The sequence below is a fragment of the Salmo salar genome, chromosome 15 (genome assembly GCF_965601325.2).
Source record: "Salmo salar chromosome 15, fSalSal1, whole genome shotgun sequence".
In the NCBI taxonomy this organism is placed as follows: Eukaryota; Metazoa; Chordata; class Actinopteri; order Salmoniformes; family Salmonidae; genus Salmo; species Salmo salar.
The window spans coordinates 50,024,804-50,044,110 of NC_138305.1; the positions used below are offsets into that span (position 1 = coordinate 50,024,804).

The 19,307-nt window shown below is 39.8% G+C and overlaps 1 protein-coding gene across 3 annotated transcripts in view; it reads right to left on the bottom strand.

The window, feature by feature from the left end:
- The window catches only part of ppp4r4 (protein phosphatase 4, regulatory subunit 4), a 152,532-nt gene that overhangs the window by 5,882 nt on the left and 127,343 nt on the right, over positions 1-19,307 (bottom strand). For 2 of the 3 annotated variants that reach the window (XM_014145076.3, XM_014145077.3), the window contains exons 15-25: positions 18,747-18,929; positions 16,700-16,805; positions 16,233-16,380; positions 15,328-15,472; positions 13,940-13,978; positions 11,600-11,671; positions 10,091-10,154; positions 8,288-8,368; positions 7,788-7,878; positions 7,444-7,502; positions 4,161-4,359 (exon numbers count right to left, since the gene is read on the bottom strand). In XM_014145076.3, the coding sequence (XP_014000551.3) occupies positions 4,161-4,359; positions 7,444-7,502; positions 7,788-7,878; positions 8,288-8,368; positions 10,091-10,154; positions 11,600-11,671; positions 13,940-13,978; positions 15,328-15,472; positions 16,233-16,380; positions 16,700-16,805; positions 18,747-18,929 (1,187 nt within the window). The remainder of the gene's footprint in view (positions 1-4,160; positions 4,360-7,443; positions 7,503-7,787; positions 7,879-8,287; positions 8,369-10,090; positions 10,155-11,599; positions 11,672-13,939; positions 13,979-15,327; positions 15,473-16,232; positions 16,381-16,699; positions 16,806-18,746; positions 18,930-19,307) is intronic. The other variant, XM_014145078.3, reaches the window with a different exon arrangement.

A 19,307-nucleotide genomic window follows, 5' to 3' on the forward strand; every position in this document is an offset into this window, starting at 1 on the left:
GATGCACTGCAGTACTTAATGCAGCTGGTGTTCACACCAGATACTGACTGTTAGTTTTGATTTTGACCCCCCCTTTGTTCAGGGACACATTATTCAATTTCTGTTAGTCACATGTCTGTGGAACTTGTTCAGTTGTTGAATCTGGTTATGTTCATACAAATATTTACACGTTAAGTTTGCTGAAAATAAACACAGTTGATAGTGAGAGGACGTTTCTTTTTTTGCTGAGTTTATATACAAAAGTATCTACACAAGTACTGAGGGTACTGGGCATGGGTCGATTTGGGATTGGAAAGTTTGCTTCACTGCAGTTCCTAAAAGTCACTTAGACTGATATCAAAGGTCACGTTGAAAGATATGCCGTTGAAGTTTGTTTTGATTGTTTAAATGCAGTTCCAAAAAGTCACTGACAATTTGTGTACTCATCATAAGTTAAATAATGCATGTGTTGGATGGTGTCTATTGCAATTTCCAAAATGCATTTACCATTTTGGTTTGGATTTGGTATTTGTGTGGATTGACTCACAAAGTGTATTATAAAGTGTATAACATAAAGAAGCCAACAAACTGTAGGTGCGAGTGCAGATATCTGAACATGCATTGACAGAATTGTGGGGATTGTGCAATCATCCAAAAAGACAACAGTTCAACAGAGTCATGTTCATTAGGGCACGCATGGGAAATCTTTCAAAAATGTTTTTCAACATAAACAAAAAGTCCACATAAACCATCCCTGTTTCAGTCTGATTTTCCCCCAATACCTCTAGTAAGTACTGCACATCAGCATGTTCTTAGAAGGCAGCATAAATATATCGGTTATTCCACCTGTACTGTAGTTCCTCTGGTCTAAAGCCTATGTAATGTAAAGTGTGGCCAAAAATAATGTCCTGCCTTACTGCAGTTAGTCAGTTATTACCAGGGTTGTGTTCATTAGGCACACCTTTTATTTAACTAGGCAAGTCAGATTAAAAACACATTCTTATTTTCAATGACGGCCTAGGAACGGGGGTTAACTGCCTTGTTCAGGGATTCGGGGATTCGTTTTTGCAACCTTCCGGTTACTAGTCCAACGCTCTAACCACCTGCCTTACGTTGCACTCCACGAGGAGCCTGCATGGCAGGCTGACTACCTGTTATGTGAGGGCAGCAAGAAGCCAAGGTAAGTTGCTAGCTAGCATTAAACTTATCTTATAAAAAACTATCAATCTTAACATAATCACTAGTTAACTACACATGGTTGATGATATTACTAGTTTATCTAACGTGTCCTGCGTTGCATATAAATCAATGTGGTGCCTGTTAATTTCTCATCGAATCACAGCCTACTTCGACAAACGGGTGATGATTTAACAATCGCATTTGCGAAAAAAGCACTGTCGTTGCACCAATGTACCTAACCATAAACATCAATGCCTTTCTTTTTAATCAATACAGAAGTATATATATATATAAACCTGCAAATTTAGTTAATATTGCCTGCTACCATGAATTTGTGTCACTTCTCTAGCGTTCCGTGCAAGCAGTCAGGGTATATACAGCAGTTTGGGCCGCCTGGCTCATTGCGGACTGTGTGAAGTCCATTTTTTCCTAACAAAGGCCGTAATTAATTGGCCAGAATTGTACATAATTATGACATAACATTGAAGGTTGTGCAATGTAACAGGAATATTTAGACTTAGGGATGCCACCCATTAGATAAAATATGGACCGGTTCCGTATTTCACTGAAATAAACGTTTCGTTTTCGAAATGATAGTTTCTAGATTCGACCATATTAATGACCAAAGGCTCGTATTTGTGTGTTATTATGTTATAATTAAGTCTATGATTTGATATTTGATAGAGCAGTCTGACTGAGCGATGGTAGGCAGCAGCAGGCTCGTAAGCATTCATTCAAACAGCACCTTCGTGCATTTTGCCAGCAGCTCTTCGCAATTCTTTAGGCTGGTGTAACCAATGTTTAATGGCTAGCTAGTAAGTGGGTGCGCGCTAATAGCGTTTCAAACGTCACTCGCTTTGAGACTTGGAGTAGTTGTTCCCCTTGCTCTACATGGGTAACGCTGCTTCGAGGGTGGATGTTGTCAATGTGTTCCTGGTTCGAGCCCAGGTAGGAGCGAGGAGAGGGACGGAAGCTATACTGATACACTGGCAATACTAAAGTGCCTATAAGAACATCCAATAGTCAAAGGTATATGAAATACAAATCGTATAGAGAGAAATAGTCCTATAATTCCTATAATAACTACAACCTAAAACTTCTTACCTGGGAATATTGAAGACTCATGTTAAAAGGAACCACCAGCTTTCATATGTTCTCATGTTCTGAGCAAGGAACTTAAACGTTAGCTTTTTTACATGGCACATATTGCACTTTTACTTTCTTCTCCAACACTTTGTTTTTGCATTATTTAAACCAAATTGAACATGTTTCATTATTTATTTGAGGCTAAATTGATAGTATTTATGTATTATATTAAGTTAAAATAAGTGTTCATTCAGTATTGTTGTAATTGTCATTATTACAAATAAAGAAATAAAATAAAAAAATTGGCCGATTAATCGGCAGCGGCTTTTTTTTTGGGTCCGCCAATAATCGGCATCGGCGTTGAAAAATCATAATCGGTCGACCTCTAGTACTTACCCCGTTTGCCCTCACTTTTTGCCTTGGAAAACAGAATTGGGGGTGGTAAGTGCTGTTACCTGCCTGTACTTCTAATCACATAAGTTAAAGTTATTCTTAATAAACTTATACAACTAAACCTGAAATAATGCCCATGTAATGTAAAGGTTTGTGTTGCCTTGTTTTATGATGAATCTGTATAGTGGACTTGGTGGAAGATGATCGTCAATGCTTAGCCCCCCCTACCCTTTCATGTATATCTAAATTGATAAATTGGGTGTTAGCATTAACAATATGAAAACAGATTAATCTTGCCCTGTGACTGACTAAGTTGAAATTATCGCCATATTTCTTACACCTATCCCATCCTTTCAGATCTACACAAGCGCCAAGGGGCAGTGGTCACCAACGTGGTCCTGGAGCGCTAAAGGGTCCAGCACTGGCACACCTGATTCTACTAACCAACTGCTTATCCAAGGTAAATCAGGCGTCTCAGTGCTGGAACAAAAGCCTGTCCACCTTGTAGCTCTCTAGGGCAGTGCTCTCCTATGCTGGTCCTGGGGACCCACAGTGTACTTCGTAGGCTTTTTCTCCAGCACCTACACACCTGCTTTAACTTATCTCCAAAGCCAACCACTTTATTAGGCAAATCAGGTTTGTTAGTGTTGGGCGAGAACAAAAGCCTGTAATCCATATGGGTCTCTCCTTGGACCAGGCTTAGTGACCACTGGCCTAGAGGGTTGACTTGACCAGAGGCTGTAAGGGGTGGACTTTGAGTAACCCTATTTCACTGCTACATCACTATGTAAACAACGACTGTATAAGCAGGGTAAACAGTTGCAAGTTACATTTTTAGCAGCATAAAATACTAAAAGTTAATTGGTTTGTCCCAACTCTGTCGCTCTAAAATGCATTCATTTAATGTTTTATCTCTTTCCTCGGAATTAAGTTGTTCACAGGAATGTCTCACTTGCTAAATAGTAACAACTCTCTACTATTTGGAACCTGGGGTGTATTTCCTTCACTGCAGTTCCAAAAAGTCACTTAAGACTAATATCAAAGAAGTCACGCTGAAAGATATGCCGTTCAAGTTGGTTTTGATTGTGTCAATGCAAAAATCACTGACATAATTTGTGTACTCAGAGGTAAAATAATGCATCGGTGTGGGATGGTGTCTATTGCAATTTCCAAAATCCATTTAATTTGGTTTGGATTTGGTATGGTTGTGGATTCACTCATAGTGTAAATCATGAAGGAGCCAACAAGCTATAGGTGTGAGTGCAGATATCTAAACTTGATAAACTAACATCTCCTATTGAACCTGGGGTGTATGCATTAGTTCACACCGTAGAAAAATGTTTTTCAACGAAAACCAGAGTTTCATATTGGACAAGTTCAGGTAGCACCCTCCCTGTTTCAGTCTGTTTGGTTCCTAGTGAACACATCCCTGGCTGGCACACAGTTTTTCAAACGGTGATGCCATAGTAAAATAGGGTTATTGGAATTGGACGGAGGACGATGAGTGCTGAGAGAGGACCTACATGGAGAGTTTTCTGGACTGGGTGTCCTTGCTCCCGTTGGTGGTGCGGTGGTCCAGGGTGCTGCTGCGGTGCTGGTGCGGGTGGTCCACCAGGGTGTTGCTGCGGATAAGGACGGGCATGGAGGAAGCCGAGGGAGTTGGAGACAGCACTGACGACGCTGCTGCCACGCTGAAGTGGTGCGACCGCAGAGCCTCGTCCGCTGCAACACACACAGGAAGTGATGAGGTGACTGATGATGTGACAGAGTGGAAAATTTGGATTTAAAATAATTGTTTATTTATGCTAATTTAGTTGACAGGGAGAGAGCACATGCTCCAGGGCTCTCAAAATCAGGGGTTTGGAAGGTCACCTGAGTCTGTATGTATGTAGGGATAGTTCACTCCAAAAATTAGATAGGGCTGATCTTTTCTGTCATTTGGCATTTAGATCTGTACATTTCTCCTCATGCTTATAATCTGATGGGCTGGAATGTGGACACCATACCGATTGAGGTTTTCAAATGGTTATCAAGGAATTGTGTTCAAATTTCTGTATTTATTTATTTAATATTGGCACTAAAATCAGATGAGTTGCACTAAAATAAGATGAGAGTTGCACTAAAATAGGAGTTGCACTTACAAGAATGACCCAGCTTTTTGGGGTGTTGCATTACTTTAACAGAAGGTTCACACATGGTTACATTTAATTTATTGTAATATTCTAGGAAGGTTCTACGAATGGTTTGACATTGGGAATGTTCTCAAAAAGTTCAGAGAACTTTAAGAAACAATGTTCTTCTGAGGGACTGTTTCTGTGGAAATGTCAGTACTTTCAAGATAACGTTTCCAACATGGTTCTTTTTGAAGTCATGTTCTCAAATTGTTCAGAGAACTTTAAGAAACAACATTCTTCTGTGGGAATTTCATTACTACCACAGAACATTCCACTAAAAGTTCCCATGTTTAATGTAATATTTTTACTACATTCTGGGAACATTCCAAAAAATTGTGTGACTTAAGCGATGTTCTCAGAACGTTCAGAGAATGTATATTTCATGTCAGTTCTTACCAATATTCTGGGAATGTTCTAAAAAATGAAATTCTACACATTAACATCAAACTTTAAAGGTCCAATGCAGCTGTTTTTATCTCAATGTCACGACTTCTACCGAAGTCGGTTCCTCTCCTTGTTCGGGCGGTGTTCGGCGGTCGACGTCACCGTTCTTCTAGCCGTCACCGGTCTTCTAGCCATCGCCGATCCATTTTTCATTTTCCATTTGTTTTGTCTTGTTTTCCCACACACCTGGTTTTTCATTCCCTCATTACGTGTTGTGTATTTAACCCTCGGTTCCCCCCATGTCTTTGTGTGGTATTGTTTGTTTGTAAGTGCTTGTGCACATGTTGACCGGTGCGCGTCGGGTTTTGTACCCAAGTTGTTATTTTCTTGATGCCGTTGGTTTAGGAATTAAACTGCTCCGGCTATTACCTAGTTCTGCTCTCCTGCATCTGACTTCCCTGCCACCAGTTATGCACCCCTTGCACTCAATATAAAATCATTTTTGGGTAACCTTACTGTGATTGTTTTCAATTGAAATGGTCAAAAATAAACTTTTGCTAGGACTGTCTGGGAGTGGTCTTCGATGCGAGGGGAAAACTGAAAACTAGCTGTTATTGGAAGAGGTTTGGAATTCTTTCTTCCTGGTGATGTCACCAGGCAGGCCAAAACTCCATCCCACCAAAACAGCCTGAAATATCAGGCAGTCTATTCAAACAGGTCTTACACTAAAAGGGCATTATCAATTTTCACAATACTATTCTAACCTCATATTGTGGAAATATATATAAAGCACAGGAAATCACATTTTTGACTGCACTGGGCCTTTTAGATTTTGTTCTCAGAACAGGAAAACTTTCCATAAAAACCACAAGAATACTTTTGTAACTTTCACAGAATGTTATAAGAATGTTATTTAAAAACAAAACCATTCCCTTTCTCAGCTTCAACAAAACTCTATCCTTCAGTATATTTTGTTAAGTGTGTTCAGGTGCGTTGGCCCCGCCCACTAATTGGCCACACCTGATATTAATGAGTGAATAAACAAAAATGAACAGCTTTGTATGCGTAACAAAACATGGCATGCTGGTGCCAACCTGGTGGCGCAGTGGACTAATTCCATGGATAGAGAAGATAAATGTAAAATGTTAAGTAAAAATACTTTAAACTACTCTTTAAGGTATCTGTACTTTACTATTTATATTTTTGACAACTTTTACTTCACTACATTCCTAAAGAAAATGATGTACTTTTTACTCCTTACATTTTCCCTGACACCCAAAAATACTCGTTACATTTTGAAGAGAACATCCCTGGTCATCTCTACTACCTCTGATCTGGCGGACTCACTAAACACAAATGCTTTGTTTCTGAATGATGTCTGAGGGTTGGAGTGTGCCCCTGGCTATCTATAAATTAGAAAAACACGAACAATTGTCCCATCTGGTTTGCTTAATATATGGAATTTGAAATTATTTATACTTTTACTTTTGATACTAAAGTAAATTTTTGCAATTACATTTACTTTTGTTACTGTAGTATATTTAAAACCAAATACTTTTAGAACTAAAACTAAATACTTTTACTAAAGTAGTATTTTACTGGGTGACTTTCACTTTTACTTGAGTCATTTCCTATTAAAGGTATCTTTACTTTGACTCAAGTATGATTATTGGGTACTTTTTCCACCACTGATGAAAAATGTATGTGTTTGTATGATTAATGCCAAAGAAAATTAATTTGTGTGTTTAGAGTTTAAAAACATTAACCCAAAATAAGTCTTATTCAGTGAAAGTTTAATTAAAGGAAGTTATAAAAAAAAAAAAAAAAAACTTTAAATTTAGTTCTTAGTGTTAAGAAAATGTTGAATAATAACCATAAAACCTTTATAACATGTAGAGAATGTTCTCAGAATGTTATTTCAAATAACCTATCATTTCCGTTCTCAGAGCGTCAATAAAACCTCCCAGGAAAAACGTTAAAGTAACTAGAGTAAAACATTCTCAGAACCTCCCTGCAAACTAAAAACAAACTGTTGTTTTTTGGTCGCTTTTGTTCTCAGAATGTACTTTTTTGGTTTTTGTTTTACCGGTTAAGAAATTTAGTGCTTCGTTCCCAGAACTAATTTGAAACCAACAACACAGGTTGGTTCCCACAACTTCCAAGGAACTAGCTGGGAAGCTACACTAAAATAGGATGATTTGCACTAAAATAGGATGAGCGCTGCACTAAAATAGGAATACTTGATTACCATTCATAGGAAGCAAGTTCTTCCCTTTTCCAGGACAGCTTCCTGAATCCTTGACCTTTCTGGGGAGGAAAAGCAAGATGGAATAACGTGTCAAGACAATAACAAGTGGCTAAAACGTATATGTGGTCCCATAAATATAAATGTTCCTGGAATGTGTGTGTGCGTGCGAGATTTATTTTCTTAAAATAACAATCGAAAAGCAAAGCTGTTCCTATAAAGAGTATTTCTTTAAAATATATCCATACATTTATGTTTGATGAAATACATTATATCAAAATATATTTCAGCAAAATTATATAGTGATGTTTTGGGTTAGGGATATGGTTGGACAGGGTACTACTTACAGAGTTTTGTCTGGATTAGCCATCTTGGGTGTAGTAGGGTGGCTGCTAAGCGACCGACTCCGTGCCAGTTTGGCCTTCCTCAACTCTTTACCTGTAGATTCACCATCACCATGATCAAACACTATCTCCACCAAGTTGAACAGGATAGCTTTTTGGGTCATATGTTTTTTGTCTTGATTCACTGTGAGTTGAAAGCGCTTTGTCGTGTGCAACAATCTGCTACTGTTGCTGTAGGAACAGAGTTATCAAAACCCCTTACGCTTATGCTAGAATGGCATATACATTTCTATCCATGGTCAAGGAAGTGGTTTGGTAACACTTTACAATAAATTAAATCTTCATAAATGTGTGTTTACAAATAATAAAATACAAATGTATTAATTGTTCATAAAGAGTTAATGAATGCTTATTAGTATAAGGTATTGCCAGTGTTTCTCTCTCCCACGTTGACAAATTTCCCAATTGGAAAAATAAAGATATTGATTGATTCCCAGTCTTACCGGAGGAGGTGGACAAAGTGGCCCCGGACGTGGATCCAGACAGGCCCTTGGTCCCTGACAACCCTGTCTTACTGTCCCTCCCTGCCAACACAGCCACCCACACAGTCACAACATGTCACAGGGCACCATGTCTCAATGAATTTGAGATTAGTGTATTAACTATAATACAGTTGAAGTCGGAAGTTTACATACACCTTAGCCAAATACATTTCAACTCAGTTTCAACATTTCTGACATTTAATCATGTCTTAGGTCAGTTAGGATCACCACTTTATTTTAAGAATGTGAAATGTTAGAATAATAGTAAAGAGAATGATTTATTTCAGCTTTTATTTCTTTCATCACATTCCCAGTGGGTCAGAAGTTCACATACACTCAATTAGTATTTGGTAGCATTGTCTTTAAATTGTTTAACTTGGGTCAAACGTTTGGGTAGACTTCCACAATAAGTTGGGTGAATTTTGGCCCATTCCTCCTGACAGAGCTGGTGTAACTGAGTCAGGTTTGTAGGTCTCCTTGCTCGCACACGCATTTTCAGTTCTGTCCACACATTTTCTATGGGATTGAGGTCAGGGCTTTGTGATGGCCACTCCAATACATTGACTTTGATGTCCTTAAGCCATTTTGCCACAACTTTGGAAGTATGCTTGGGGTCATTGTCCATTTGGAAGACCCATTTGGGACCAAGCTAACTGATGTCTTGAGATGCTGCTTCATTTTTCAAGCTCATGTGCCATCAATTTTGTGAAGTGCACCAGTCCCTCCTGCAGAAAAGCACCCCCACAACATGATGCTGCCACCCCCGTGCTTCACAGTTGGGATGGTGATCTTCGGCTTGCAAGCCTCCTTCTTTTTCCTCCAAACATAACGATGGTCATTATGGCCAAACAGTTCTATTTTTGTTTCATCAGACCAGAGGACATTTCTCCAAAAAGTACGATCTTTGTCTCCATTTGCAGTTGCAAACCATAGTCTGGCTTTTTTATGCCGGTTTTGGAGCAGTGGCTTCTTCCTTGCTGAGCGGCCTTTCAGGTTATGTCGATATAGGACTCGTTTTACTGTGGATATAGATGCTTTTGTACCCGTTTCCTCCAGCATCTTCACAAGGTCCTTTGCTGTTGTTCTGGGATTGATTTGCACCTTTTGCACCAAAGTACGTATCTCTAGGAGACAGAACGCGTCTCCTTCCTGAGCGGTATGACGGCTGAGTGGTCCCATGGTGTTTATACTAGCGTACTATTGTTTGTACAGATGAACGTGGTACCTTCAGGCGTTTGGAAATTGCTCCCAAGCATGAACCAGACTTGTGGAGGTCTACAGTTTCTTTTCTGAGGTCTTGGCTGATTTATTTTTATTTTCCCATGATGTCAAGCAAAGAGGCACTGAGTTTGAAGGTAGGCCTTGAAATACATCCACAGGTACACCTCCAATTGACTCAAAGGATGTCAATTAGCCTATCAGAAGCTTCTAAAGCCATGACATCATTTTATGGAATTTTCCAAGCTGTTTAAAGGCACAGTCAACTAGTGTATGTAAAGTTCTTGACACACTGGAATTGTGATACAGCGAATTATAAGTGAAATAATCTGTCTGTAAATAATTTTTTGGGAAAATGACTTGTGTCATGCACAAAGTAGATGTCCTAACCGACTTGCCAAAACTATAGTTTGTTAACAAGAAATTTGTGGAGTGTTTGAAAAAAATGAGTTTTAATGAATCCAACCTAAGTGTATGTAAACTTCCGACTTCAACTGTATATAGTAAAAATCTCAAAGCAGATGTGTGATGTGTGTGGGAACGTACGTTTCTTTTCCGTGTGTTTTTCACTGGTAAGCTTGGCTTCGCTCTGCTGTCGCTCTAGCTGTTCCTGTGGTGGACGAGAGAAGCGACTCAAAGGGTTAAAAAAAAAGAAACAAAGGCAGTTATTACAATCTGTAAAATGTAAAAACAACTGTGACATATTTGTCATCTTAGAGGGCATGTTTTGACACAATAACATTATGGTAGCTAGCAAAATAGTGTTGATGCAGTTGCTAACTAACTGTAAATAGCTTTAGCTAGCTATCAAACTAACTTGGCTAACGGTGGGGCCAACTATTTATTATACTGTAATATCATATTTATTTATAGTTCACTAGCTAGATACTGCACGACTCTTTACTAGCTAACACAATGCTAATACAATTATAGGTTACTAATAACCTTAGGTTATAGATTAAAATAGTTTTACATGTTGACGTTTGTGACGTTTCTTCTTTCCAAACATATTGTGCCTTGTACAACCAAGCCCATATATCCCCTTCAAAATACCCATTCCTTGCTGCTTGCAGCTATATTTACAACTAGGAATTGTGACAAAATAAACTATCACAACAACCAGGAATAGATACCAAGGATACACACACACACTATAGACTTTTGACCTAGTTTTGAAGTCATAATAAAGTTAGTGTATTCTTTCATTGACTAGATGCCAAAGAAAATGACAACTGCTACAGTGCCTCAGAAGACAAAGGAATAGGCTATACACTAAAGCAGTGATATTCAAAAGTATTGTATTTTTGGTGAACCAAAATATAAGAGTACAGATTACTGTATGGGACAATATGAAATTGTATTGAATACATTTATTTATTGGTTTGCTTCTATTTTGAAAATGTAATAATTGAAGGTTATTTGTTTATTTACTGATTTTAAGGTTGTGTCATAAGATTTGGGGTGGCTTCGTGAGAAATTCTTGCCAAAGAAATGGGGTCCCCAGAAATTCTAGCTGAAAAGAATAGGGCCCGCGCTGAAAAAGTTTGAATACCACTGGACTAAAGCAGGGTGCTAGAGGAACTGAATAACAGAACATCAATCCATCTCTTTATAAATAAAGAGAGTCAAAAAAGCTTTCTGAAGAAAGAAATGAAAATAGATTATTTGAAAAGGTTAATTCATGCAAATATATGCACAAGTATGGAATGTTAAAAATACCAATAATGTTCTGAACAAAGACGCATGTTTGCTTGTTTTATTTTCCACTAATAATAAACTGACAGTGCTGTACGCATAAAGGGGGCTTATAAAATATTGGTTCTACAAATAACAAAAACAAGGCGATGTTTGATGACAGTGCTCGGTATTGACAGGATGGTGTAAAATCCCTCACCATCTTTAGAAGAGGGTTAATAGTACGTACACTAACAAGCTTAACTTGTGTGTGTGGTGCTACGAGTTACTGCCCCAAAATCTACATTGTATAAAAATAACTCCTGGCACACGATTGGCAAAATCCTGTGTGCAGGAGTTATTTTTATACAAGTCCCTCACCATCTCCAGCAGTAGTGTCTCTTCCTTCTCCTTCTTCTGGTCTAGTAGATCTCTCTCGTGTCTCTTATGGTACTAAAATGGAAAAGTACATATTAGACTGTATTCAAATCAGACCTGTGGTAGCACTTCCATGTTGTAACAATAGAAGGCAACATTTAGGGATAACAGAGCTGTACACAGACCACTTGACTTTTTTCACATTTTATAATGTTACAGCCTTATTCTAAAATAAGGTAAATAAAAAAATATCCTCAGCAATCTACACACAATACCCCATAATGACAAAGTCAAAACAGGTTTTCTGCAGCATTGAAAGTCCCCAAGAACACAGTGGCCTCCATCATTCAGGCCAAAGAGTTCAATCTTGGTTTCATCAGACCAGAGAATCTTATTTCTCATGGTCTGAAAGAGTCTTTTTGTGCCTTCTGGCAAACACCAACCGGGCTGTCATGTGCTTTTTACTCCCCACAGCAAGATGCTGCCACCACCTTGCTTCACTGTAGGGATGGTAGCAGGTTTCCTCAAGATGAAATGCTTGGCATTCAGGCCAAAGAGTTCAATCTTGGTTTCATCAGACCAGAGAATCTTGTTTGTCATGGTCTGAGAGTCTTTAGGTGCCTTTTGGCAAACTCCAAGCGGGCTGTCATGTGAATTTTACTGAGGAGTGGCTTCAGTCTGGCCACCCTACAATAAAGGCCTGATTGGTGGAGTGCTGACGGGTTGTCCTTCTGGAGGATAGATTTATGGTCACATTTGCCAAATGGAGGGCGAGGGAGCGCTTTGTATGCGTCTCTGTGTGTGGAGTAAAGGCGGTCCAGAGTTTTTTTCCTCTGGTTGCACAAGTGACATACTGGTAGAAATGAGGTAAAATAGGATTTAAGTTTGCCTGCATTAACTAGGAGCGCCGCTGCTGATCACTAGGAGCGGCGCTTCTGGATGAGCATTTTCTTGTTTTCTTATGGCCTTATCCAGCTGGTTGAGTGCGGTCTTAGTCCTAGCATCGGTTTGTGGTGGTAAATAGATGGCTACGAATAATATAGATGAACTCTCTTGGTAGATAGTGTGGTCTACAGCTTATCATAAGCTACTCTACCTCAGGCAAGCAATACCAGACGTAGCTTCTCTTCTCTGTCCTGTCGATGCATGTAAAATCCCGCCAGCTCTATATTATCCGTGTCGTCGTTCAGCCAAAACTCGGTTAAACATAAGATATTACAGTTTTTAATGTCCCGTTGGTAGGATAGTCTTGATTGTATAGCATCCATTTTGTTTTCCAGTGATTGCACGTTGGCCAATAGAACGGTTGTAGTGGAGGATTACTCACTCGCCTACGAATTATCAGAAGGCAGCCCAACTCCCGCCCCCTTTTTCTCCGTCTTTTCTTCACGCAAATGGGATACTCATTAAAGAAAAAAATCTTTGTGCAGTTCAAGGTGAGTAATCGCTGTTCTGACGTCCAGAAACACATTTCTGTCATATGAGACGGTAGCAGCAACATTATGTACAAAATAAGTACAAAAATAAGTTACAAACAACGTGAAAAAAACTAACAAAATAGCACAGTTGGTTAGGAGCCCATAAAACAGCAGCCATCCCCTCCGGCGCCAATCATGTCAAATCAATTGAATTTACCAACCTGGGACTCCATTCAAGTTGAAGAAACATCTGAAGGATGATCAATGGAAACAGGATGCACCCGAGGTAAATTTCTCATAGCAAAGGTTTTGAATACTGATGTAAATAAGGTATCTGTTTATTTTTAGTACATTTGCAAACATTTCTAAAAACTTGTTTTCGTTTTGTCATTATCGGGTATTGTGTGTAGATTGATGAGGAAAATATTTTATTTAATTAATTTTAGAGTAAGTCTGTAACAAAACAAAATGTGGAAAAAGGGAAGGTGTCTGAATACTTTCCGAATGAGCCTGGAGCAAATTAGGGTTAAATGCCTTGCTCAAAGGCATGTTGACAGATTTTTCACCTTGTGGGCTTGGGTATTCGAACCAGCGAACTTTCGGTTACTGCCCAATCTGCTAACCGCTAGGCTACCTGCTGCCCACCATATCAATACATGTAAAATAAATATAATAAATTAAAATGTAAATACAACTGGTGACACCTCGTCATTTTTTGGAGAGGTTTTTGAAACGACAGCATTATGGTAGCTTGCAAGAGTGTAGAAACGGTTGCTAACTAACTGTAAGCAACTTTAGCTGGCTAGCTAAACATCTTAGCTGTGGGGCGAAACAATTCACTCATGCTTATAGGACATTGCTATCTGCTACATAACCATTCTTCCAAGTATTCTAAAAAGAGTGAAGAAAGTAAGGGATTACTTACAGGTTCTGTGATGTCCATTTTGTCCAATTCCAGCACTGTCTAAAAAAAATACAAAAAATTATATACATATATATATATACACACACACACACACACACACACACACACACACACACACACACACACACACACACACACACACACACACACACACACACACACACACACACACACATATATATATACTACAGTTCAAAAGTTTGGGGTCACTTAGAAATGTCCTTGTTTATGGAAGAAAAGCAATATTTTTGTCCATTAAAATAACATCAAATTAATCAGAAATACAGTGCCGACATTGTCAATGTTGTAAATGACTATTGTAGCTGAAACGGCTGATTTTTAATGGAATATCTACATAGGCGTACAGAGGCACATTATCAGCAACCATCACTCCTGTGTTCCAATAGGCACGTTGTGTTAGCTACTCCAAGTTTATCATTTTAAAAGGCGAATTGATCATTAGAAAACCCTTTTGCAATTATGTTAGCACAGCTGAAAACTGTTGTCCTGATTAAAGAAGCAATTAAACTGGCCTTCTTTAGACTAGTTGAGTATCTGGAGCATCAGCATTTGTGGATTTGATTACAGGCTCAAAATGGCCAGGAACAAATAACTCGTCAGTCTATTCTTGTTCTCAGAAATGATGGCTATTCCATTCGAGAAATTGCCAAGAAACTGAAGTGGAGTGGGAGGCCCTGGTGCATAACTGAGCAAGAGGACAAGTACATTAGAGTACATTAGAGTGTCTAGTTTGAGAAACAGACGCCTCACAAGTCCTCAACTGGCAGCTTCATTAAATAGTACCCGCAAAACACCAGTCTCAACGTCAACAGTGAAGAGGCGATTCCGGGATGCTGGCCTTCTAGGCAGAGTTGCAAAGAAAAAGCCATATCTCAGACTGGCCAATAAAAATAAAAGATTAAGATGGGCAAAAGAACATAGACACTGGACAGAGGATCTCTGCCTAGAAGGCCAGCATCCCGGAGTCGCCTCTTCACTGTTAACGTTGAGACTGGTGTTTTGACGGTACTATCTAATGAAGCTGCCAGTTGAAGACTTGTGAGGCGTCTATTTCTCAAACTAGACACTCTAATGTACTTAAATGATAAACTTGGATTAGCTAACACAACGTGCCTATTGGAACACAGGAGTGATGGTTGCTGATAATGTGCCTCTGTACGCCTATGTAGATATTCCATAGAAAATCAGCCGTTTCCAGCTACAATAGTAATTTACAACATAAACAATGTCTACACTGTATTTCTGATCAATTTTATGTTATTTTAATGGACAAAAAAAAAGTGCTTTTCTTTACAAAACAAGGACATTTCTAAGTGACCCCGATTGAAATAGTACTCAGTAATGTCATCCACCCCTCCCTCCCTCACCTTGCGGACGGTGGCCACCACATCCTTGTCCTTCTCCCGACAGAGTAGCTTGCGGACGCAGAACTCCAGTTGTTGCAGGAGGTGTTTGTCTGCAGGCAGCCTGATGGTGGACCTCAGCCGGGGCAGCATGTGGCACAGCTTATACCTGGGTCATGTTTATTCGGCACAAAACAGGAAAAACTATTCTAACAGGGAGGGCACAACCTGAGTGTGTCCAATAAGAATGCAGATTTTCATTTTCTGTTGCAAAACATTTTGCAAGGGAGTGCTTACTGAACATGACCATGGTCAATATACATGGCATACTCAGAGGATAAATTTCTCTAAAGCTTCATAGTACTAAGATCATCTTTCATCCATTGCCTACAACAGCACGCTACGTTAGATGTCCCACCACGGGAGCAAACGTACAAGCGGATGTGTGGAAATGGCTGCCAAGAAATGGATGCCATTGATGATGGATGAGGTGAGGTGTCCCCATATGAAGCAAAGCATCTAGAAAAGCACTTGAAAAATCTAATTAAGTAATTAAAGTAGCAATCGGGGATTGGTTTTGACTTTTAAATTAATTATATATAGCCATTTACTCTTGAAGAATATACAGTAACTTATAAATGACTCATGGGCTTAGTTCAACTGTCGTACACCAACGGAAGCCAAAATATAAGCTTGTTTCACTCCATTATTTGTGAACAATTTAATTCTAAACATATCCAGTATAGCCTCAAAACATGGTTAAATGGATGGCGTCCATGAATCCATAACTCTGTATATGAATTTGAGAGTGTTACATTTCTCCATGCCCATCCCTCAGATGTTCACCAAAAAAAGTGTCGGGACAGACGTTTGTCGTTTGAATCCCTGTTTGTCCCTTTAAGTAACTTATTAATTACTGAATCCAGTACCTGACATTGGCTACAGGGTCATTGACCAGCTCCAGAGCCTGGATGAGGAAGTATTTGCAGAAGTAGGCCTTTGAGAAGAGCTCCATGGCAATCTCACACAGGTCCAGGTAGCGAAGCCTGTTCCAGTAACTTCTGCCCTGAGCAAGCTCTGGAAACGAGGGGGACGGAAGGGGGAGAAGGCAGGATATACATTACATTACAAAAGTCACACAAACTGCCACGTTTGCGCGAAACATTAAGAGTCTTCTCTTTTATTCTAGGTAAAACCGTTGGGGAATTAGGAGCCATTTGCTTAGCAAATCTTTCATGGCACAGGTTGTAGTGGCACCTGTGACAACACTTTTTCCATATAGATGTCTGCATTGTATTGTTTATTTTTGTCAACCTTGTCGACAAACAAAATAGATAGATGTACAGACAGACAGACAGACAGACAGACAGACAGACAGACAGACAGACAGACAGACCTTGCAGCACTTTGCCGATGATCTCTTGCCGCTGCTCCTGCTTGCGGTTGTAGCGTAGGAACATACACAGCGTCCTGGCCGCCTCTCTCTGGACTGGGAGAACGTTCTGGCAACAACACGTAGTAGACACACTTAGTGAGCAGAGACAGAGTGTTTGTCCCAAATGGCAGCCAATTCCTTTGATAGTGCAGTGCACTATGAAGGGAATAGGGTGCCACTTGAGATATATCCTCAGCCTGCTGTTAACACAATGTAGGATTTCCATTTTATAGTTTCTATCTTTTCTATCACTTGTGGGATAGTTGAATAAAGCTCTATCCTACATCAACTCATCTAATACCAGAACACATCGTTTAACTTCCATGGGCTAGGTGGGACGCTAACCACATTGTCCGATTTCAAAAAGGCTTTACAGCGAAAGCAAAACATTAGATTATGTTAGGAGAGTACATAGACAAAAATAATCACACAGCCCTTTTCCAAGCAAGGACATGTGTCAATAAAACCCAAAACACAGCTAATTGAAGCACTAACCTTTGACGATCTTCATCAGATGACAGTCCTAGGACATTGTTACACAATACATGTATGTTTTGCTCGATAAAGTCGATTTTGTTCGATAAAGTTCATATTTATATCCAAAAACAGCATTTTACATTGGCGCGTGATGTTCAGAAAATGTATTCCCACCAAAACGTCCGTTGAATGTGCACATCAATTTACAAAAATACTCATCATAAACGTTGACAAAATATATAACAATTATTTTAAGAATTATAGATAGACTACCCCTGGATGCAACCGCTGTGTCAGATTTTAAAATAGTTTTACGGAGAAAGCACATTTTTCAATATTCTGAGTACATAGCTTAGCCATCACGGTGAGCTATTCAGACACCCGCCAAGTTCGGGGAAACCTAAACTCAGAATTAGTATTAGAAATATTCTCTTACCTTTGCTGATCTTCGTCAGAATGCACTCCCAGGACTGCTACTTCCACAATAAATGTTGTTTTTGTTCCAAATAATCCATATTTATGTACAAATATCTCAGTTTTGTTCGTGCGTACAGATCACTTATCCAAAGGCATAACGCGCGAGCGCGGAACGAGAGACGAAAAGTCAAAATGTTCCATTTCCGTACTTAGAAGCATGTCAAACGCTGTTTAAAATCAATCTTTATGGTATTTTTAACGTAGAATTGTGATAATATTCCAACCGGACAATAGCATATTCATTCAAGAAGAAAAAGAAGGAACGGCGTGCTCGCGTGACTGCGCATATCCAATCCCTTTGTTGCCAGGCAGACCACTCAGTGAATGAGCTCCTATTATCTGCCCAGTGACAGGAAAATGCTCAAACCACTTTCTGAAGGCTTTAGACAGCCAATGGAAGCCTTAGGAAGTGCAACGTCCCCCACAGACACTGTAGCTTCGATAGAGAATCAAAAGAAAAACTACAATTCTCAGACTTTCCACTTCCTGCTTGGAATTTTCTCAGGTTTTTGCCTGCCATATGTGTTCTGTTATACTCACAGACACCATTCAAACAGTTTTAGAAACTTCAGAGTGTTTTCTACCCAAATCTACTAATATGCATATTCTATGAATCTATGAATATGCATATTCTAGTTTCTGGGCCAGAGTAGTAACCTGTTTAAACTGGGTACGTTTTTCATCCGGCCGTGAAAATACTGCCCCCTAGCCCAGACAGGTTACAATGTAACATTGTGTTTTTCATTGGGAATTGATGTCAGAAGCGAAAGTACCCGGGTCGTACACTGTACAATGCAAGAATGTGTAAGGTCATTGAGCTGAAGATTAGGCATTGGCTCAGGGAGCTAACACAAGTCTTAGGCAAGGTTACTTAGATCTCAAGCTAGTTCATCAACGTATGTGTGTAGCTACAATATGTATAAAATATGTGACTGGCATGCCAGCCATAACTCTAACCCTAACCCTGAGCTTAAACCAATCCCTAACTATAATCAATTACGTCATTCAAAGTGAGTTTGTCCCATTAGATTCTCCCTATGTATACTAGTCTCACGTTGGTGGTGACGATGGCGAACATCCTCTGCAGGAAGCGGAAGTAGATCTGGTCGGCAGAAACAACACGGGGCAGGCAGGCATAGCGTTGCAGCAGTCTCTCATGCACCCGCCAGCGGAGCGACAAGGCAGCCTTCTGCTCGGCCGCCGCCAGCGCCGGGACCAGCTCGGGGACAATCAGCTGCTGGACCCACCATTGGGAGGGAGGGGAGACAGGTGCGAGAGAGAAATGTAGAAGGGCATGGAGGAAGGGGGAGGCACAAAGAGTATAAGAAAGAGGGGTGAGGTTGAGAGGGGAAGGAGAGAAAAAAGGCAGTGAGGAGGTGGGGTAGACAAAGGGAGAAGGAGGGAGAGAAAGAAATGGAAGTGTGTAGATAAGAGTTAAAAAATAATATGGTGAGAGAGGTACAGACAGAGACAGAGGGTGGAGAAATACAATAATGAGTAGGGAGGGGGGAGAGGGGGGGGAGAGGGGGCAGGGGGAGAGAGGGGGCAAGGGAAGATAGAGGGGGCAAGGGGAGAGAGAGGGAGCACAGAGATAAGAATAACAAAAAAAGATTGA